Here is a 23,345-nt window from a genome sequence, read left to right on the forward strand (position 1 = left end):
TTTCCATTGAGCTTGCATGTTCAGCCCTGGTTACCATAGTTTACTAATTTAGACTTTTTAATTGTATGTTTTTTTCCTAGACTACAAAACTCACTTCAGCTTATTCCAGGAAAAAAAACCAACTTGTGGCCTTTCATCTTGCTTATAATTACTTCACAATAATGATGATACAGTTAATCTCATAGAGACCTTGAGATGAACTACAACAAGCTGACAGTGTAATCTAACAATGAAAAGAAAAACAAATGAAAGATGAAGTTGGTGGGAACGGGTGAGTAATAAAAAAGGTTGGTGAAGGAGACAGGCAAACATTGACTGACATGGTGACTCTATTTGCAGAGTTTCTTCTGCTACTCACTACAAAAGATAATTACAGTGGCAGCAGGTGAAATAGTCTAGATGAAACAAAACTAGTGTGGTGTCATCTGCTGTGATAAAAAATATTAGTGATACAGTTTCTGGCTCAGTGCCAGTGCAAGACGGATTTGTTTGATTCCATACTCTCATTACAGCTCAGTGTTGATATAAAATCTGTCCTTTGCATGTGTGTCATATTCAGTTATGGCAGTAGACGTCAGCAGTCAAACTCTGAAAACCAGACAAGACCTCTTATCCTGCACCCGCATTTGTATTCTGCACACAGCCCATCACTGTACTTTCTGTGTGTGGTTGTGTATGTGTGTCGGTGTGTATTACCTGGTGTATCTCCTGCCAACCATTCTCATCCACACAGCCGACCTGTGCATGATCATGCAGCAGCAGCTCACAGCAATAGGGATCTCCTCCAACCATTGAGCTGTGGTACAGAGGAGTCAGCCCCCTACTGTCTTTATAGTCAGGTGATGCACCCAAGTCCAACAGAGTCTAGTGGGAAAAGAATAAGGTTAGAGGGGGGGACAATGCTCAAATTACTTTATGAGGTCCCTAGTCTCTGTTGCATCTATCAGTGCAATGTTGCAATGTGAAGGTCAAAGAAACCAGTACATAAGGATTATTATTTATATATACAGTGTGTACAGTAGATAAATGCTGCCTCAGGAACTCATCCAGGAACCTCAGCAAAGTGCGCATTTAGTCAGTTAATACACAATTGCACTAACACACTATGAGGTGGAGTATGACCTTTTATAGACTTCCTATACCAACAGCAGTAACAGCAGCTCATGTATGTTATGTAGTCCGGTGACATTGAATATGTGACAATGACAGTGCCTGAGCGGATATAACCAATTTCAATTTCAACAGCTCTGGCTCAACAGGAAATCAATTATATGACGCATGTGAACCCTTTCATTTAGGTTACAAGCCTCCTCCAGTCCGACACATGCAAGGCCATTCAGCGAATATGCCAGCCCATTCAAAGAGGGCATGTTGGGCCTCACATATTTTGTAATTGCTCAAGCACCCTCTGTACTCAATTGCTCAAGCACCCTCTGCCAGAGATTGCCTGCCTGCAAACTCTTCTTTCCCAGAGGCAAAGTTTGCAAGCAGGCAATTGGTGTAGCAAAAGAAATAAAAGAGATGAGTCAGCTCTCTGGTATGATTGTGTGCCTTATACTCACTATAAGTGCTGTATGGTTCTTGCTGCGCACGGCCTTGTGTAGGGCAGTGATGCCATCTTTTGTTCTGAAGTCCAGATGCGCTCCTCCACTCTTCAGCACCTTGATGAGCTCTGCACAGCCTTCCAGCTGTGCTGCCAGCGTTAGAGGACATTCTGTAAAATAAAAGTATGACCAAGTGAATTATATGAAAAGTCATCACATTTCCAGTGACATTATTATGCTTTCGTCTTAGAAAATGAACTCCGAACAACTGAAGCTGTCAGTGTTTTATGGCAAAATTGTCGACTACACTCAATACAGTGACTCTGCATTGGGATAACTGCTTTAGCTGCTGTGTTCGTCACCATCCAGTGAAAGTGGCTGCTTCCTGTTGGTGTTAAACCAACCTATTCTCATGTTTCCCTCGCTTCACAGCTCCTCTGTCAGACTACAGGTCAGCCAAAAGGGAAATCTCCTTTATGGCTGAACAAACATTTGCATAAACATGAAGAGATTAGCAAAGAAAATAATCCAGCTTTTCCCAGCAAGCAGAAGGCTTATTTCACAAAATAAATCATAGATGGTCATTTTGAGGAGGGCACACAGAGAGAAAGCACAGGAGAAAAGGCAAATCAAGGTTGAAAAAAAAACAATTAGTTCACTAGAAAAGCGTAGGGAATATTTATTAGCACAGACTTGCTCACCTCCTGTGTCTGGATCATGGAAGTTGGGGTCCAGGCCTTTTTCAAGGAACCTTGAGACCTTTTCAATGATCCTCTGCTGCACATACTCCATAAACTTCTTCAGGTTTGCCTAATGGAGGGAGACAAGGCAATAGGGAGAGGGGGGAGCAGAGGAAGAGACAGCTTTGATTGGGTGATGTAAGACTCGTTGATGGGGACGTTTAATAATGCAGTTCAGAGATGAAAGCTACATTCGCTGCTCTCTCCTACTGTGTTTGAAGGTTTTATTTCTGTTCTGTCACGCCAAGCAAATGGACCATGTGCTGCAGATATATACGCTCTGATAGGATGCACCAAAAAAAAAAAAAAAACAGGGGAAGGGCTGTAAGGTAAAAACAAAATGAAGATGTTTCCTTTGGTGATTAGAGGCAAGAAAATGTGATCCCTGTCTTATTTTGTGTTGTGTTGTAATGGTTATAATAATGTTGCACAATAATGCACTTAATTTCCTCTGTGACTTATGATTAAAAATATTCATCACCTCTGCTGATGGGTTTAAGCCTGTAGAGTATTAAGTGAAAAATGTAGCTATAAACGAGCTACCAGCGCTAACCTTTCATAACAGATTACTATGAAAATCAGGGCAACAATCTATCTACAACTATTTGTATGTAATGACTATGTACTGTACTTACAAAAGACAAAAAAAAGATAATTAAAATAAATTCACTACACTATAGTTCAATATTGAACATAAAAAAATCTCAGTGAAAACATGGATGGATACCTGAAATGTATCTTGAGGATTTAATTACACAATATCTGCAGTCTCCCAAACGAGCTTCACAGAGAACTTTCATTACTGTTGAATTCTCTCAAGGTTTCTCAGCCTCTCGTATTATGTAACATGTGTAAAAGCCTCCAGACACACACACACACACTACATTTTACACAACTCAATAATTATGTAGCACAAAGCAATTAATATAACAAAACACACACATACATAAACACACTCACGTGCAAGAATGTGAACAGAACAACCGGTTTTGACACTCACCATGTGCGGCATCATCTACTGTATATCCCTTGTTCTGAAAAGTCACACTCCACAACACCTTCCAGATTTCACATCACACACACCCCTTTCCTCTTCACACCAAGTCATCTGCAGACCGCTTGCCTCTACAAGCCTCCCTCTTGTTCACAACCGCCACACAGAGATGCTGTGAGGAGCTGCCGACCGCTACTCTCACCATCTCCAAGTCAAACTGAGAGAGAGAAATCCACTACACGCTTTTTCCTTTTTTTTTTCTTTTTTTTTTTTTATATGTTCAGTGAGGCAGTTGTTATGGTGATGTGATACAAAGACAGCTCTGCCAGCCAATGTACACATGAGTGGGAAGAGCATTGAGTTTGTGAGCGCGTGCATGTAGGTCTGTGTGTCCTGCATAATGCCTTGAAGAGACTCAGGGAGGGTTTGCCTCTGATCAGCTGGATGTGATGTGTGTTTTATTGCCTGCCGAACTGATAAAAAAGCCTTTGGTTTATCTGCATTGGTGAGGATCTTAATAAACTCTTGATATTTCCTCTGTTTCGCTATCCTTCTCTCTCTATGAAAGACACACACCGCATTTTTTCCAAGTCGCCACAACATACTGATAGTTCATCAGATTAAAGAATGAAAGCTCTGTGCAGAGCTGGTGGAGCGACTAAACACAACATGATTGTTGTTATTTTTGCAAGACCAGTAGACCGAAATGCAAAAAAAGTAGTAGTAGCCGAGCGAAGCACATATCCACTGAATTTTTTCAAAACGGTCCAAATGTGAGGCTACAGTGCAAGTTTTCTTAACATCATTTCTTTAGTCACTAGGAACGGTAGATTTTTTTTAATTTACAAGAAAAACACCTCTAGAACAAAAGCTTAGGATCTTTATAAACACATGCTTGACTAACAGATTAAAAAATAATAATCTTGCTTTTTTCTTGTGCAGATCTAAGGGACATTTTATATTTCCTATGGGATAGAATGAATATAATATGATACAGAAATTGATATATCTCAAAGAGTTATATCAAAAGCTAAGTATCATCAAGTTCAAATACTTGGTACCGTTCAGTTTAAAACAACTTTAATAATATGTACTTTGTTCTAGTGTAAAATGGATATTTAAAACGGCAAAAGACTGTAAACATAATCTTGTGATTTGACAGTTTCCACAGCAAATTTTGCATGTATGTAACAGAAAAAAACATAACATGCTAAACACAGTTGTCAGTCATTAATAGAAAATGTGTACTAATAAAAAAGAGAGAATTCTACACTAGTAAAATAGTAACAGTAAAATAATAAATGACCTAATTTTACTTGTGTTCCAAACCCACCCATCTAAGTAGGTAAGACAATTTTACAATTTAAAGTCAAGCTTAAAAACCCGGACCATCATCCAAACTTTAATCTCTAACCTCTTTTATGTCTCCTCCTTTAGATACTGAGATTCTCTTTCTTCCTGACTTAGTCAAAAAATCCCTGTCATGTTCACACTATGGACAAAATATTGTGGAAAAGCTTTCAGCTGGTACAGAGAGATGAGTGCACATCATTTTATTTCAACCATCTGTGCGCTGACTACTTATGCCTTTTAGTACCATCAACTCAACGGTAGAAAGGTCTATATTTTGCATTTTCATTTTCATTGATCATCCAAGCTTGTGCATTGCACACACATGGCTGGTGGGATAAAATCCTCCTCCACAATTCAGACAAATATTTGTGAAAATAAAGAGTGGAAGAATTAAGTAGTAACAGTGCCAGTCTGTTTGAAATGAACTTCATTCATTCATTCATTTGCCAAGTTTCATTCATATGTTAATGTGAATACTGATGGCTATCATACTGTACTACATTCACGATGGTGTAGATGTGACATTCTTTCAGTTGTTTTCTGGCAGGAAAAATTACCTTTTTTATATCTTATAATGACAAATTTGGGGCCACATGGTGCACACAGCAGTAGGTGAAAACATCGCTCACATAAAAGCGCTGTGTGAGCAAATATGAAACATTTAATATTGTAAATCACACAATCACACTATAAAACCTTGGTGGATGGAAGAAAAGACTATAAAACAAAACAATGAACATTACAATCAGCAAAGGTTGTGAAATTAGATCTAGGGAGCTAAAAGAATGATTCAATCAATCTCCTCAGAAACACAAACACAGTTGTTTTGTCAGTGATATTACTGTACGGGCTTTACAAGGTGTACTGTATGATGCAAAATATTGTTGTATGCATGTAGGCTTCTCCGGCAGTCAGCCATGTCTGTAACAGCATGACAAACTGCTGTAGGACGTTATAACCCAACAGCACAGAAACAAATCAATCACACTAATTGAAGATGTTTGTTTGGTGAGCCGGGGAGTGGACGTGTACATGCACTTGTGAAGCCATATTGCTACACTATTTCCTGATAAAAGCACAATTATTGTTTCAGAAAAGTCAGTGAATGTGAAATACAGACCCCTAATCTTGTGAAGTACAAAATCCTTCTTTTATTACCGGCAAATATTTGGCAGTTTGCTGTTGTTGCTCGGGTGCTAGCTGCAATTAGCTGAAAGGTGCATAAACCTGATCCAGCGTGTACTCTCCAAAACAAACTAGGCCCCAGAGGCTTCAGGGGTTTATAAACACTTCTCAATCAGACTAGGTTATGCCAAGTTCATGTATTCATTCCTACTGCTATATAGTTTAATGTTCGGTTGTAGTTCCATAGTTAATAATGTGAGTTCACTGGTAAAACACTATCACATCCACAAGCACACACAAATGCACCATTTGTCATTATGGAAATCTATATCACAGCAATCACTCGCCTCTCTAGAGAGAAAACAAGACGTAAAAATGATGGATGCTGTATGTTCTGGTGCTTATCACAAATACACACGTATGGACATGAAAAGCTAGAGAAGCGTAGGTACACATGTTGACACAGAAAGGGAGAACAAGAAGGGAACTCTGCATTATCATATCTTTCTGAGAAAAAGCTCAGTCTAGATAAAAGAAAGTACAAAAGAAATCTACACTCTGCGGATGTAATTCATCACAGACAGATAAAGCCCCTCAGTCACACATTCAGACGTACACGACTGCTGCAAAGAGTTATGAAAGAGCAGCGCATACCTGTTCTTCCTTAAAAGGAAAGATGTGCTTTTAATCATTAATTTTGTCTGACGAACGATCAGACAGTTCCCATCTCTCCACCAATATAGCAGAAACATCTCAGGCATCAAACACTCGTTCTGTTGCTTTCAAACAGCAGTCACAAGACAGAGCTCATCTATAAATTCTAAGCCTCACTGCAACTTCTCATTAAATCTCACACTATTGCAAATGATGAAGTGTTTTTGTCTGGTGTGCAAACAGTGACAGTACTAATATTTAAAAAAAAACACTACTAAGGGAACAAAACATGCCATGTTTGCTCATCCAAAATGGATAGTGCACCAAGAGTGATCCAATATGCATAAGTTTATACTAATACTACTACTCCATTATCTGCAACTTGTCAACAATGTCACATGATTAGTGGTTTCCTCCTATTATTTAATGTCTGTACTTGTTCTATCCGCCATGATTTATCAGTTTGAGGTTAAATTTGCTGAGGTTATGAGTTCAAAGTAGAGTCCTCTGTCTGTCTTCTGAGCGATCCCACAGTTTTCAAGCTTTTTGATTGAGTGCTATTAAACAGATCTCAATGAGTACACAGATTTCTACTTGTTCGTACTTGTCTAGAGTCCAAACTTTGACTAAAGGTTTGACTGGCTGTCTATGTAACATCTGCTGGATCAAGGAAAATCAAGTGAAGACAAACAAAGAAGAGAGAGAGAGAGAGAGAGAGAGAGAGAGAGAGGAAAGATGTTTCATCTCAGTGCAGTAGAGCAATAATCAACTCCTACAATCTATGGCAATTTACCAATAGCCTGCAGAATCTGTTTGATGCTCAGCACAGGTTGTCCTTGCCTGCTCTCCATATGATTAGAAATTACTCTTCACCTACACTAATTGATTTGTGCTGTCTTTGATTCAAATATAATTTTGTCCTTGCACATTCTTTTCCCAGATGGCTACAAGACCTTTATACTACTATGACTGTAAGTTAAAGGAAGAAGATAGATAATTAATAAAGGTAATCTAAAATTTAGATTCTCTAACTGCTACATAATTAATATTTACTTCAAGTTCATTCTGTGAGATACCCTCGACCCAATTACGACATCGCAATATATAACAGGAGCTGATTATTTTGCCAGCAACCAGGGTTTAGGAAAGCTTCTGTATCAGGAGCTTTCCTATTCTTGAACTCAGCTTATTTAATTGCAGGAAAATTGTCAGCAGAATTAACACCTGAAGAACTTCAGACCCTTGACTAATTTATGATTCTGCCCTTCCCTACGGACTTTTAATATTGGCATGTTTGGATATGTGTCCTGAAGCAGCGCCTATTAATGGATCACCAATCAGAGGCAGAAAATGAGTGGAAGAGCTATTCCAGCTAGCAGGACAAAGTGGATAAAGGTTCCTTCTTTTAGTTCAGTACCCTGAGGGGGCTCTTGTCTCCTCCACCACTAAGAGGGGATTATCTGCCACCACCTGATAAAACCCTGAGTAGGAGGGCCAGAAATTACAGACAATACGACTCCCCCTGCTTCCCTTTCTGACTTCTTTGCCTCTTTTACAGTGTGTTCTGCAGCTATTCTCCTTGGTTTTTAACATGCCCCCCCTATAAATTCTAAAAGGAGGTGGACACACTTAATGTCCTCTTCAATGGCTCATGTGTACAGTGGCCAGGACACGCCATTGCTGCAAATAAAAAGAAAAGCCGCTGCAAATAAAACAACAACAACGATACATTTTTTAAATTTTTTTTATTTGCATTGTTGTTTTTTTTGCAGCAGTGTTTGCAGCGTTTGCAGCCTCTCTTTTATTTGCAGCGGCGTTTCTTTTTGTTTACAGCAATGGCGGTTCTCGGCCACCGTACATGTGCACCCATGTGTGATCCATACAGTAAGTATGTGTGTCAAACACTTTCACTGCCCCATATTTACACTCATTACCACATGGCTACATAGCCTCTGGCCCCTCACAGCTGGCCTACAGTACTCTGTGCCATGGATGAGTAGTAATTACAATGCTCACCAACATGATGCCTATTCAGGGGTATCATATACTGGCCTAATGTGAGTTGGCCTGTAAAAGACAAACATGCTTTAAAGCTTTACAACTGCTTAGTCAATAAACACAGTGAGGCAGAGCCGTGGGACATGGGAATACTCTCGGGACTGTCAGATATCAGGATGATAAGAGCACAACCTAAACAGTTGGGAAAGAGAAGAAGACTCAAGCGGATGTGGACGTAATGATTTCACCTGTCAGTGCCATCTAAATTACACTTTCTGTATCATGAAGACAAGCAGACGGTTACAGTCAAAATATTCCCACATTCCCATTGATGTCTATTGGCTATGCCTCCATGTGACATGCACCCATGTGTTGAAAGTCCATGAAAAAGAGTCCAAGCCCTCTGCATTGTGTAGTGCAGTTAGCCATTTCACAGGATAATCCCTGATAACTGGAAACTTTTTTGTCACAAATCTTTTTATGCCAACAACAAGAACTGACTCACATGGGGATACTTTGGTCTTCCAATTCATCAAGTACACCTTGTCAGTGTCAAGCTGTCATATTCGCGTAGTGAAATTTATTCAGATGCCGACTGACTCGTCTATCGAGCAGATCTGAAAGTGATGCGGAACTGTAGCGACACTGACTGATAGTCTGCTAAATGAAACCCAACGGTGTCACAGATGAGCAAAACAGCTTAAACTGTTGTAGTAAATTTGATTAAATTAATTATTTGTAAGCATTCTATTAATGAACAAATAGGTACAAAATACTGTAACCTAATATTCCAATTTACAGTCATGGAGGGGTGTTTCAGGCAGTGGCCATTAAGACAATCCTTTTTTTTTTTTTTTTTACATATCTTTTTATTGGGCTTTTGGTTATACACACAATCCTATCAAAACGTACAAACTGTACGTCAACAATCATTGCTTATTCTTGTGTGTAGTCACGTCAGTAAACACCCATATCTGGCACAGAGTGTTCCTGATTCTCTGTCTGGCTGTGCTTTTGTTGACAGTCACTTATATAAAAGGCTGGAGTAAGAGTGGGCAGGCCTTGACCCCCATCTCCCAGATGCTTTGTACAGGGGCCATCCTGCTGCTGCAGGGGCACTGCATTTTAATTAGACTCGAGCAAGACACAACTCCCTGTTAGATACACGCAGAATCAGGCAATATTTTCATATCTTTCACCTCTTAAGTAATGAGCTAATCTGTCATGAGTGTTTCTTTATATTTCGGGGTGTTTCAAAGTAAATATTTGTCAAAAATAGGTTAAATTATGTGACATAATGAATATTAGAAACAAGTGTACTGTACTGAGAAAGACTAAAAGAAATTTAGTGGTGCTAGAGTTTGTCATAATTAGCCATATTAGTAAGCAAGGCAAGCCCAGTTCTTCAAAGATGAGAATGGTAACCTACAGTCGTACAGTAAAGGTGATACAGTATTGTAAAGTTCATGAAATATGGACCTGAGGACACAGAGTTGAGCCACATAATGGAAATAAAGAGAAGGATATAGTCCATTCAGTCTATTCACTCCCTAGCTGAGATAGATAAAAGCAAGAGGCATCATGTAAACATACCAAGTTGCACTCCAAGTTTTTGGCAAAACCTCAAAGCAAACAGTGCGAGTAGAGACTGTAAAGTGAATCCGTCACTGGTCTACTGCATCTTCCATTTAAATCAAGGTTCGCAAAAGCAAACAGAGAAACAGAGGCCCTTCTGTTTTAACCTCTTTTTACCAGAAGGGGGAAGAACATGCAAATGGCTTAGCTAGTTTTATTTGTCAGTTTATTCTATAATTCATGGTTTTATTGCAGAGCATGAAGATCTAGAAGCATGCTCCCATTAAAAACGCAACACGGTGACATGGTGTGGAAGAAACGCAAGGAAATGGGTTCAGGTGAGAGGAAAGAACTGAGAAGAGTAGTGCAAAGACATGACAGAAGAAGAGAAAAAAGGGAGGATAAGAGGATAAGAAATTAGAGTAGAGTAAAAACTGCAGAACTTGTCCCATGAGATACTGGTTTCTTTTGAAACTTTAAAGGACCAGTATGTAGAGTTTAGTGGCATCTAGTGGTATAATGGTGCAATGCAGCCCCTGTGTTTCACCATTCCCTTCCTCGTGTTAATGACAAATCAAAATCACCAGAGACAATGTTTAATTTGTCTGTTCTGAGCTACTGTAGAAACATGGCAGCTCAACATGATGTGTCTTTTATGTATGTCAATAAGGGCCACTACACACTGTCAAACAACTATTTTTGAATGATTGCTCTCTCCGACTGTGAGCCAATCTTATTATAGCAAAATAATGGCTCTGTGTCAAAGAAGCTCCTACCTGGCTGGCTGATAGAAGGGCCGTACACAAAGCACTGAATCTATGTGTATGTGTGTGTTTGTTTGTCAGTCCATGTATCTGAGCAGGTCCTTCAGTCTTCAGAGTCTTAATTCTTTTGCATTTCATCAGAAATTACAATGTGATCCATTTAGTGTGTGAGTGGGCAAGAATTCAATCGATAAACATTGTGTACACAAACTACTGTAAGAGTAAGGAAAGGGAGAAAAAAATAAAATACACCTTGCAGATAAAATATAGTGACAAAGTGTTGAGAAAATTAACAAAATCTGATCATCAAAAAATTGACTGCAACTGCTCTGGCTCTCCTCTTAATCATTCCAATTTCTACAGATGCCTTGCAAGAAAACCAATTAATCTATGAATATTACCTTTATGATGCTTAAAATTTTAATTTATTTGGAGACATGTTAGGTTCACTCTGTTAATTTTACTCCGCCATAATTTGAGGTAGTGATTTAATACTAAATAAACACTTACTACTATACTATTAACTTAATGTGTATTTCTTCCGGAACAGATTGTACAGGGGCTAAAGTTATTGGGTTAACCTGTACAGTATATACTGCATCTGTGTATTTCATATGATTAGCAACTTACTGTGTTATACCATTAAAGTGTTGTGAACTTTTTCTGGATCCAAGGATAGAAGTGCATAAGTTCAATACTCTACATTAATGTACTTTAGTAACTAATTGGAAAACAACAAATGATCTCTCAATTTCAAACATGAGAAATAATAATAAATAAACAACGGTGATTCAAAAGTAGTGAGCAAAAAGACACAGTGAAGATTGTCATGATAATATAATGTTATGACTTAACTCATCTAAGTCTAACTCATCATCACTACAAAAAGCTCATCTCATCTCACTCTTACAAAATTCATTCTTACTTTCTCTGCATAGTTTATGGTGTCTCCATTCATGTCACACAATCTTTTCCACACTCACACTGTTTTTGATGTTTAAAAGGTACAATATGTAAGATTGGACACCACAGCTCAAATTCAAAACACTGGAGAGAATTCTCCCACCCTCCCCAGAGTGCAGCTAATCCAATGCCACACTGAAGACAATGAACGTCCATGAGGGCAAAATGAGTGCAACAAGGTTTATTTCATGAAGCAGCTTCTACGTCTGAGTCTGACTTCAGTTTGTGCTGCAAAATAATGACAATGAAACTTTAAAGTAAGAGCCGAGTAGGTCCCGACCCACTGCAAAAAAATAAAAAAAACTTGGTACTTCTGGGTTCTAAACGTCTTTTAAATCATCTCCAATATTTACCGTGTTTTATCACGCCGTTGATCCACTTTATTTGCTACCATGGCTGTAGTACAGTTAATATCTGGCAACCCTGAGCTTCACCATGAGCCGTGTAGTTATCAAGCCGGATCAAAACACACAGAACAAACAGACTGCCCAGTCCGTCAAGGCAAATTTCAAAATAAGAAACATGCTGACTACGGAAATTTATCAAGAAGCTTGTATTTCAGTAGAGCATATTTCCTTAATGTCTGATGACACAGCACATTCATTTTATGATTTAATACAGTAAATATCTTACATATTGTACCTTTAATAAATATAATGATAATAACTATTTATAAACCACTTTTCAAAAACAAGTTACGAAATGCTTTACAGCAACAGAGGAATGACCGATGGAAGAGGAATTTTTTTTAGAAAAACTGCTTTTCTAAAAGAAGAAACAGAGCGAGCCTCCCTGATGTTTTCCCACATTCAGTCCAGAATTGATGGGCCCTGACTCAAAAAGCTTGGTCGCCTCTGGTTTTAAGAAAAACACCATGGAGTTTAAAGATGGCTCTGAAAAGTACGTACTACAAACATTCCACAGGGCAACTATATTTATTAGTTTTGAGTGAGAAATGTAAGCCGCTTACTAGACTAGCAAAAGCCACACTTTTGCCACAACAAACAAAAACAACAAAGGAGTGGTGTCATGGTTTGGATACAATTCCATAGATGTTTGTACCAGACCACTTAGTTATACCCATTGGCAACTATTCAGAGATACTTTTTAGTGATAATTGTTACAAACAAAACAGCTTTTGGTCAATGTTCCTTTAAAAAGATGTAATACTACTCTACCACACACACACACACACACACACACACACACAGGGGCAAAGTATATGTTTCACATTATATCTTATTGGTATATTTAGTAGCTGTGCAATAAATAAACATATTAATTAACCTTCTTGTCTTAATGTGGGTATTTAAACTTCCCTAAACGACACAAAGCTGCTTCATACTGCTTCACGCCTGTTAGAACAGATTGGGGTTTCTTTATGTGGTTCAGCTGTGATCATCTATAAGCACTGTGCCTCTTATGTCTGCTTGGACCTCAGCCTACAGTATGTTTGTCTGAGAGAGGGAGAGCTTAGTAATCTCCAATATCCATACCTAACAGGCTTAAAGTGTAATGCTCTCAGCTACAAAAAGACCAATATACTATCTGACAGAGTATGTAGTTGATACCAGCAATGGGATTTTCTGTGAAGGGAATCTTCAACCTTTACTGTATAGCAGCAAATAAATCTTAGTAATTTGATACACTGAGCTTACGGGGAGACTAACACCACATGAAAAAGCACTGGAGGCTCAGGGATGAAATTTATTGGACTCATTCACTCACACTCACACACACATAAAATAACACTTACTGATTCATAATTTAGCACACTAAACACGTGCATTTTATTCATGATGTATGAGTGAAGTAAAAATGGGAGTGCTGTTACTATAGCAACAGGCTCTAACACGTCCGTTGACCGCAAATGTTTCTGTGTAACATGCAATTCAATGTTCCACCTCTCTGGTGAAGATTCAAAAGAATCTTGCTTAGACACGAGACAAAGTCATTATCATAATAATCATAAAACCCATTATAAATAACTTTTTCCTTCCAGTGTGCCTCAGGTTTTGGAAATTGGGTATTTAGACAGTCCTTTGACTCATATTTGTTTCTGTTTATCTTGTTTATGCAGGGGGTTCCTGATCTTTTTATTGATGTTTTTGAAAGATAATAGAAAGCAGAAAAAAAAGGGCAAGAAAACAACAAAAGAGAAATAAAAATGCTTCTCTGCATTCTAGCCTAAAGCCAGCCTTTACATGGACCCTTGCCATCTGCTGACAAAGCATGCACATACCAGTATGGTTACCCTATTATGTGGCCTATCTCTGATTTTAAACCATAAAAAAATGAGACATAATGAGAGAGACAAATTGATCTGACGCAGTCTTTTTAACATGGTGCATGTGAAAGCGGTCTTCACTAAATGCTCATCTAATGTGTAGTAATCAGTAATTTGCTGTTTATGTAAAATCTGTCAGTTTTATACAAAACAGTAGAAAATCAGCAATGGCACAAATGAAGTACACATACACATCTAAGCGGCTGTCAGAACTGAACTTGGTGTTAAATGACGCTTGAAAAATGAAAACTTAACACGACTTAATGAATGTTTTAAGTGTAACTTTGAACAAGTTGAGAAAATACAAACAAACATCACTGCAAGCTAAATGTTGATCCAGAAACCTCCATTTTCTATGGGTATTTAAATAAGAGCAGTACAAGAAGGCTTCTTGCATAGCCTCACTGTAACAGTTACCTGCATTTACTCCTAATCTCAGGAGTCATTTAATCAGAAGTGTGTTGTATCTAACCTCTGTGGCCCGGCTCCTGGTAGCTCTCTCTGAACAAAGCAGCATGATGCCTCTTGGGTATTCCTTTTCAGAAGCACTAGAATAATGTGTTTTAGCTCTCTACAATATCTAGTATACCTCTTGATGAACTATGGTTTGGGCAGGCATGTCAGTGTAAACTAGCTCTGATAGGATTGGCTAAATCCTGGAACAAAGCACACAAAGCCACAGCCTCTATCCCACCCATCAACACAGTCACAAACATGCAGAGCACCGGTTTATTGTTTGTGGACCTCCAAACACATTCTGCTATACGCTCAACCAATTCCAATTTCTGTCTCTGTGTTGGTGCAAGGTGTGAAATGCAGTGTCACACTAAGTGAAGTATTATTCTCCTGTAGTGTGCCAACACCAAGATGATTTACCCTATTGCATCAGTGTAGTATCTTGGTGACGTGTACCCCAGTGGGAGGAAACGTGATTGTGTGGCGATGCTGATCCAGTGGCACAGTGCTGCATGCTCATAGCTAGGTCAACAGCTCAGCATACCTTTGTTCCATAATATCTGTGTCACTTGGTAGTCACATCAAATCAACCAGCTGACATGTGATCACACAGAACAAAATCGTTTTATTCCAGTTATGGTAGTTCTGTAATCCAGGACAGCTAGTAGTTAGCCTACTGTATACTGACTGCCTTCCTGGACTCTGGTGAAGGTGGCAGGTATCTGTTGCATCTTCAGTCTCTTAACTGGGGTGATGTTGCACTAAACCGAACGCTCCAGTTACACAGAACACAAAACCACAGAACCATCTGCAAATTTGTCATTGGAAACTGTTTGGAAAGGATCAAGCACTTTTTAAATTACTTGGCACCTGTTTAACCACGTCATGACATATCACCGTTTATCAGGTGCAAACTTCAGCCAATGAACCATATAATGTACGCCAACTCTCTCTGAAGTCAGTCAGGTAAAGAGCAAAACTTTTCCATTGAGAAAAGCCTTCAGTGTTGTTCTTTGCTCTTCTTTAATAAAGAAGAAATGCTCTCTAGTCCTGATAAAATGGTTGCTCGCAGCATCTATGCTAACCTTTTTAAGCAGCCACGGTTCCTGCAAACAAACACCCACGCAGTCACACACAGCTAGCCTTAAGTCACACTCACGGCTCTTGCCATAGCTGCCAGTTCATAGGACGCCAACTGGTCCGAACCACTGTGATTTGGACACAAGCACATATCCTGAAACCTGACAGGATGGATTCTCACATCATATAGATAGAAGTCCACCTGCCTAGCAAGATTAATGTTGGGCACTCTTAAGCCACAATTGCACACAGCACATGTCATGTTGAACCACCATGTTTCTACAGCAGCCCAGAACTGGATAAGGTGTGCAACAGGGTCCATGACAAAAGAGCACTACAGGTTGAGTGATCTCAAAATTGCGGCCTGATTATTTAGGTATAGGTATAAGTTATAATACATTACTAATAAGACCAAGTGGCAGACACTACGATACCTGCAAATCACTGGGTGCACCTACAAGGTGGACAAAATTGGGTGTAAGGACTGAAATAAAGTGTATCCAGCCATATTTCGGTAAATGTGAAGGTTTGAAACATGCTAAGCATATGGATGGAGGTTGGTTGATTAGTTAAGAAGCTTTCAGAAGTGTGTTACTATTAAATAACCATTGTGACCACCAGGAATGCAAGCTGACCAATGTAAATAAAAACCAACAAGATGGGTTTTTTGACACCAAAATACAGAATTTGACTGATGGCTAAAATCTAGTATCTATAGTCCATAAATTCTGGCGTGTGAAATATGATAACAAATCTCTTTTGTTGTGTGTTGTGTGTATGTACTGTATGACTGTGTTTTGTGTTTGTAAGCAGGGTGGTCAGGGAGGGTGAGGGGAATGCATGCTGTCATCAGATTCAAAGGGTCTAGAGAAAGAAAGAGCTGAATCAGGTCCAGTCACATGCTTTTAGACAGACACACAGACTGACACCAGGACACATCCAGGCAGATAGTAGAGAGGATGAAACACAACTAAAAGGGGGGGGGGGGGCTTCGATGAATTGCCCATCCCTACCCTAAATTTACCCTAAAAACCTTGGCTGCAAACAAGCTGGACTGCAGTGAGTGACAGGGAGTATGTGGGTAGTGTATTTATTCAGCTGGATGATTATTAGAACTCTATTGTACTTTATGCCTCTGGCATCCTATTCTACAGTCATCTATTCATATTGCCTGACCTGGAATGATGGGAGTCTCGTGCTAGTGGGATGTCGTTGTGTGTGGAGAAAGAAATATACAATGCAGTTTTTTTTTTTTTACTGTGAAATGAACTTGTGTATGTGCAATGATTTGTAACATCATCAAGACCCAAAAGCAAGTCTAGTTCCAATTCAGTTAAATGGATGGAGGTGTGAGTGATGATCAGTTGTGGCCCTTAGATTTCAAATGTACACAAACAAACATAGCAACTAAATGGTGCTTTAAAAATAACAAATTTGATTCAAATGTAGTCAAGTGGCTGTGCTATGCATGACTGGCATCTCCCACAGAAATGACTGTACAGTTGGAGCCAAAAAATACAGAGTGGACTGGTGGAAGGCAAACTGGGAAAATATTGGAATCAACTTCTGCTTCTTTCGTTGCCCGTTTTCCTACAACACATTTTAACCAGATGTGCAATCTGCTTCAACTGATCTCAGCTGCTAATTTGTCGATGTCACCCATTTTACTTTAAATGTGTTTAAGCTAAAGATGTGGACAGCATATTTCTCCCTATCTTCTACTGGACTGACATGGAATTCCAAACACAGACCCACAAAGAGCTTACTAGGGTGTATTATAAAGCACCTGGGGCAATAGTTTCTATACAGCCTGGTTTTTGAAGCATATTGATTTGGTTGTATTCCCAGCAGAATCAATTCCTCCTTCCTGATCTCTCTCACAAACACATACACGTGACAAAGTTTAATAAATTAGAGTAGTGCTGTTTCTTACAGAAGAACTTAAACACATTCTAGAAAAGCTGTAGCGTAGAGAAGACACAGACACATTATGGTGTGTGTAGAAGCCCTGTGTATAGATTGTAATTACCGTATTTTCCGGACTATAAGCCGCTACTTTTTTTCCCACACTTTGAACCATGCGGCTTATACAAAGATGCAGTTTTTCTATTGATTCATCTTCAGCCTCCAGGGGGCGCTCTAATAGGAAGTGCAAAAACGAGACAGACAGGGGTATTCAGTTCAGGTATATATAAATAAACATTTACGGTACAAAATCTTTCCGTGTATCCGGTAAATATCTCATTTCTCAACCTGGATATCGGCGGCTTATAGTCCGGTGCAGCTTATATATGTACATTTTTATTTATTTTTTAAACTTAGTCGGTGCGGCTTATATTCAGGTGCGCTCTATAGTCCGGAAAATACGGTAGTCATCTGTAATGTTAAAAAAGACTTTCACTCTACAAGCCAAGCCCAAAACAAAATAACCCACACAAGTCACACTTCGGTGTATTGCTTAGATAGTAAAGATAGATAGTAAAAATTGTAAGTACAGTGGTCCCTCGTTTATCGCGGGGGATACGTTCTAAAAATAGCCCGCAATAAACAAAATCCGCGAAGTAAGTTTTACAATTGTTATACATGTTTTAAGGCCGTAAAACCCCTAACCACACACTTTTATACACCTTTTTACACGCATTTTGTACAGTACTTGCTTAATCAGGACGCAGTGCGGTTCTCCCTTAGCCAATTTAGGACGCAGAACACAATGCGCGTTCATACTGTGCAGTATGCAGTAAAAAAAAAGCATGCAAAATTACACTGATAAAAATTCGCGAAACAGCGAGTCCGCGAAAAGTGAACCGCGATATAGCGAGGGACGACTGTATATGAAAAACAAAGTTGCGTAACAACTCAAAAGTCAGGGTGCTAAACTCTAAATGATCGGTTTTGATACCACATTCTTAGTTTCCACACACACTGTATAAATAATTGACCCAATGAACTCACAGAAAAACTATGGAGGGTAAGGATATTTTGTAGGTGAGGCTGTCCATTTGTGTAGTTGTTTAGGTCAAACTATCCGCAGGGCATGCTGTTGACAGCTGCCACCTGCTGCGCCTTCACTGACTGAGACTGACAGCAGAGGTTCACAGGAAATACTGTGTGTGGCAGTTACTTAGCTTAATAACTTTACCCAGTGTGCCCCAGCAATAACAGTATCTTTTCAGTTCTTTGGCAGCTTTGTCAGTCAATGACACAAACGCACACACTGTAAGGCAGTCTCCATCAGAGAGCATCGATATAGCAGTAGTGTAACACAAGCAGAACATTAGGATAAAAGACAGTGACCAGAAGGCAAGCTCTGTCCTGGAGAGACCCACTGGCAGATCCTAACAGACACATTGTCATGTGGATGCATGGACATATTTTCATAGAGATGTGCATTCGCATGTGCACACACACACACGTTTGCATACTGGAATACAGTATGCTGGCTACATACAGACACACAAACAAATACGCCTGCCTTACTTACTCAAAGACCCAAAGTCAAAACACAACTACTCACACGGGCCACAGCTACACATAAACAACCACACATCTTCTGACATATCAGGCAGACACACACACACACACACACACACACACACACACACACACACATGATGCGAACATACGGTTAGTAACTGAACCAGTGCAGAGAGAAACATTAGCATTCTGTCAGGGTTTCAGACAAGACTGCACCAGCTCTTCACACAGCCAACATGCAGCAGAGCATAACAACAGAACCAAATCCAGAGAGAGAGAAAGAGAGCATAGACAGGTAGACAGGGATGGGTTGGGGAGTGTTCGCAAATAACTGGAGATAGAAAGTGTGTAAAACAGAGAGACAAAGATAAAAAACAGACATGTTTAAACCGGAGATAATGATACAAATTAAATTGAAGAGATGATGAGATCAATTGGGGTACCTTACTATTGAGTCTGGCCTTCCTGGCTTCTTTAGTTTTTCTTTCCTTTCTTTCAGCTGCTTGTCTTCTGCCCAGAGCGGATCCCATCTCACACACATACGGACAACACACTCTCCGTTACACACACACTCCGGTAGGTCAGCTACAATCCCAATGCCAAAACATTATCCACATGGCCATACTCAATCCCCCTCCTCCTCATCGCCTCTTCTCCTCTTGTTCTCTCTCTCTCTCTCTCCCCTTCTCTTTCACAACCTCTCGCCTTGTCAAAGTAGCACATGCACACTCACATGGTCACTCACACAAACCACTCACCCCTGCACGGACACACTGACTCCTGTGCATGCACAGGCAGACGGTGAGATGGGAAGGGTTGATTTTGCAGGATGCTGGAGAAAAGAGAGGGAGGGTGGGGAAAGAGAGAGCTAGAGTAGAGGGAGGGGAAATAGAGGGAGGAGAGAAAGCGTAAGACAGAGGGAGAGAAAACCGAAAGAAAAAAATGAGAGTGAGAGTGGGTGGAGTGTAGAAGCGAGGGAAGATATGGATATCCAAAGTGAGAGGAAATAAAGGAAAGAACGGGTATAAGAAAAGGAATCGTAGAAATCCATAATAGACATGAAAATACTGTGAGGTGCTGGTGCAAGCTCCCTTACAGCAGTGTGCTAAACCAAGTGTAACACAACAGTGGAAGCTTTATGACTATTGACTAATGCTCATGTTTTTATATCTTGTATCTTGTCCCTGAAAATATTGCTACATTTTAAATCCTCATTTTTACATTCTATTTACTTTCAAATAATCCCACTTACACAGCTACACCCATGTATAGTATGCGTCACATCTTTACACATCAACATAACAACACAAAGCATGACTGAGCCCTTGCTACAACTGGGAAAATATATATTTTTAAATCCCAAGTTACTTGTCTGTGTTTGAGTGTCTTTTCTTTTTTTTTTTCATTTCTACTAAGCAACATCTCTACTTTGTTCAAAATACCCAATTCCTTTTCCTTTTAGGGGATTATCCATAAGGGGAGCTTTGTGTGTGAGGGATTCCCCGTTGGAAATGTCCTCTCATCCTGTGCAATGCAGCTGTGTGTGTGTGTGTGTGTGTGTGTGTGTGTGTATGTATTATGCAAAAATCCCACGTCAGATTTTATGGTGGCTGCAGTTCCAATAACCCTGCACTGATAGGAGCGTTTAAAGACTACAAATGCTCGGTGGGATCTCAGAATAATATCACACCTACAATGAGCTACATTCTATGTGGAGTGTCATTGTAAATGGAGAAATAATGCAGGAATTCTCATTCATAAAAACAATACAGTGTAGGAGGAATAGCAATACTCTGTAATACGTTTTATGGGAGAGCCTTTTGTGAATTATGCTTTCCCACACATGTAGACAACAAAAAACTGGCATAATGCGAGCCTTTAGCTTGAGCATAATACTGCACAAGACACATTGTGTGTGATTTCTGAACTGGCTTATGATATTAGCACATATGAAATGCCCTTGCTCTGGCAGAGTGCTCTGTGGCGTCCGTGACCACATTACCAAATAGGGCGTTACTAAATGCTTTCCACTACTGTATATGCCTCTTTAGTTTCTTCCACCCCCCTCCCCAGTTATCTCTATAGCCACGATGCCCACGGCTTTCATTCAGACATTATACTATGTACAGCACACCTATCTTTCTACCCATCTTTCCATCCACACACCCACCCGATCTCAAATGCTTACTGTCTATAAAACATTTATTAGCAAAGGTATAAAAGTCCAATAAACTTTAAATTGCATGAGGTCTGCTTTCCAGAACACAAGTTAAACACAAGGTTGCATACATCTGCACTGATGAATCCCTGGGGTGGGCTAAAGCATTAGTACTCTGTTCCTAATAAATAAGACAGCAGGAAGTAGGTGATCCGGTGAGGAACTGTTTATTCATTTGCTGGAGTGTGGCAGCCTATCAGTTCTTAGTTATAAACCCAAAGTTATGTTGTACATGTCTTCATTTCAAAATTTAATTAACTAAAGTCAGTTTGAGTAAATTGCTTAAAGGGCTACTGATAAAAAAAAAGAAGGACTGGACCGTTGCTGGATCACTGGAAGCCTTTGTCACACTGCAAGAAAGCCACCCATTCTCTAACCCTGTACATCACATTGCTGTCCTCCTACACCCAGAACCCACACACATGCACTCATTTTAGTATGGTATACACTTTGCAGCCACCCAGCGTGGCTAGGCAGCACAGTTTCGGGGTTAAAAGGTCTAGTTGGGTAAAGTAAAGAGGGAAAAAAAAGAATGGGAAAATCCTATCAATTATGACCTCATTTTAAACTTCAGCCTGCGGCTAATGAGCACCATACCAGCAAAGTAGGCTAATGCTTGACCTCCCCCCTAACAGGGCAGCTTACCGCAGAATGAATAGTGAACACCATGACTGCCAAGGCTGCAAGAGTCACCTATGACAGGATTTCCCTCTTTACCCCCGGAATTGATTATGCAACGAAGGCAAAATTGCCACTGAGAACAAACATCAGTGTCTTATATGTGACCTCAACTGCTTAAAGTTAATCTTCACTAATGCAAACCCAAGTGAATATTTTGTTTTTATTGTCACTGCTTAGACAGAAACCTGCAAAAGGCGTTTAACATTCATCACTGAAGAATCAGCATACTACTGCTATTGCAACGAATAATTAATAAACCACTTTAGTCAGAGTTTGAAGAGGAACATTTTCATACATCTGCATATATTTTTCTGAAGTACAGAATAAGATAGACTTCTGCAGTACTACGAATATAAATATATAAGTTAAGCTGTTTCCCTTCTATATTACTTTTACTGAGGAAACAGTGGCGGCTATAGCCTAATACAACAGGTAGGTTTTATTGTAATAGTACTGGAAAGGTCTATGAATTGCATTCAAAAATGTGTGCCGATGATGATTTAGGGCTCACGGTGCATTTGGGATAACCAGAAAAGGGATAATGGACACCCAGTTCAAGACTTCTTATGTAGTCCAATTATGAACTTGATACACCAGCATGATGGGAAAGACATTTTTCATCCCTACAAACAGTTATCTGCATATAAATGCAGATACGGTAACTTAAAATGCGTCTCCACATGGACTGTTGAGTTTCTTTCTGTTCCATGCCCACAGATTCTGCATCCACATGTAAATATTTGTTTATAGAGTGTATTTGTATAAAATATTCTACAAACACACTATACAAATACAATGATGTGTTTTATAAATACATGCATTTTGACAGATGTCTCCTATAATGACTGGCGTGTCTGTGTTCAGAGACATGCATTAGCAACAGAGGAAACAAGAATTTACTATGGCTGCTTTTTTCAAACAAATTACCACCATGATTTTCTCCACTAACAAAGCTGTCCTTCATTACTATTTTCTAATAAAAATACATCACTCAAACAACAATTTTTTCCATTTGAGAATTTTAACCGGTTCACTTCTAGTGGCCTGCAAGGCAGGACCATCACAATGAATTTTCTCTTTATAGATGATTTATTGTGTGGAATTACCCCCTAAATTGCAACTGGACAGAAACTGATCTTGGTTAGGTATGTCAGTTGAGTATCGTTCATGTATTTTGTCATAGCAATGTGTAACAGTAACAGACGGCAGCACATCACACCAGACTGGTTAGATAAACAATATTTGACAGCATGACTCATCCTTCTCATCACTGCTCTTCTGCACCTCGCCGCTAATGAATATACAGTAAATAAATAGAGAGGCGAAAGAGACCAGAAAACCCAACAATTAACTTTATTTTTCTCTCTTCTAAACAAATTTCAATCACATCAAGTATCTCACACACATAAACAATTGTGAGGAATTCCCCAAACCTAAGG

General features: G+C 39.4%; 1 protein-coding gene across 5 annotated transcripts in view; it reads right to left on the reverse strand.

Annotated features, from left to right (window-relative positions):
* shank3a (SH3 and multiple ankyrin repeat domains 3a) overlaps positions 1-23,345 on the reverse strand; it is a 189,164-nt gene that overhangs the window by 77,012 nt on the left and 88,807 nt on the right. For 3 of the 5 annotated variants that reach the window (XM_027272637.1, XM_027272638.1, XM_027272636.1), the window contains 3 exons: positions 2,246-2,354; positions 1,563-1,714; positions 697-864 (listed from right to left, as the gene is read on the reverse strand). In XM_027272637.1, the coding sequence (XP_027128438.1) occupies positions 697-864; positions 1,563-1,714; positions 2,246-2,354 (429 nt within the window). Of the gene's footprint in view, positions 1-696; positions 865-1,562; positions 1,715-2,245; positions 2,355-19,450; positions 19,759-23,345 lie in introns of those variants that run through there. The other 2 variants (XM_027272639.1, XM_027272640.1) reach the window with 2 other exon arrangements.

Source organism: Larimichthys crocea, chromosome XXI (genome assembly GCF_000972845.2).
Source record: "Larimichthys crocea isolate SSNF chromosome XXI, L_crocea_2.0, whole genome shotgun sequence".
Taxonomy (NCBI): domain Eukaryota; kingdom Metazoa; phylum Chordata; class Actinopteri; family Sciaenidae; genus Larimichthys; species Larimichthys crocea.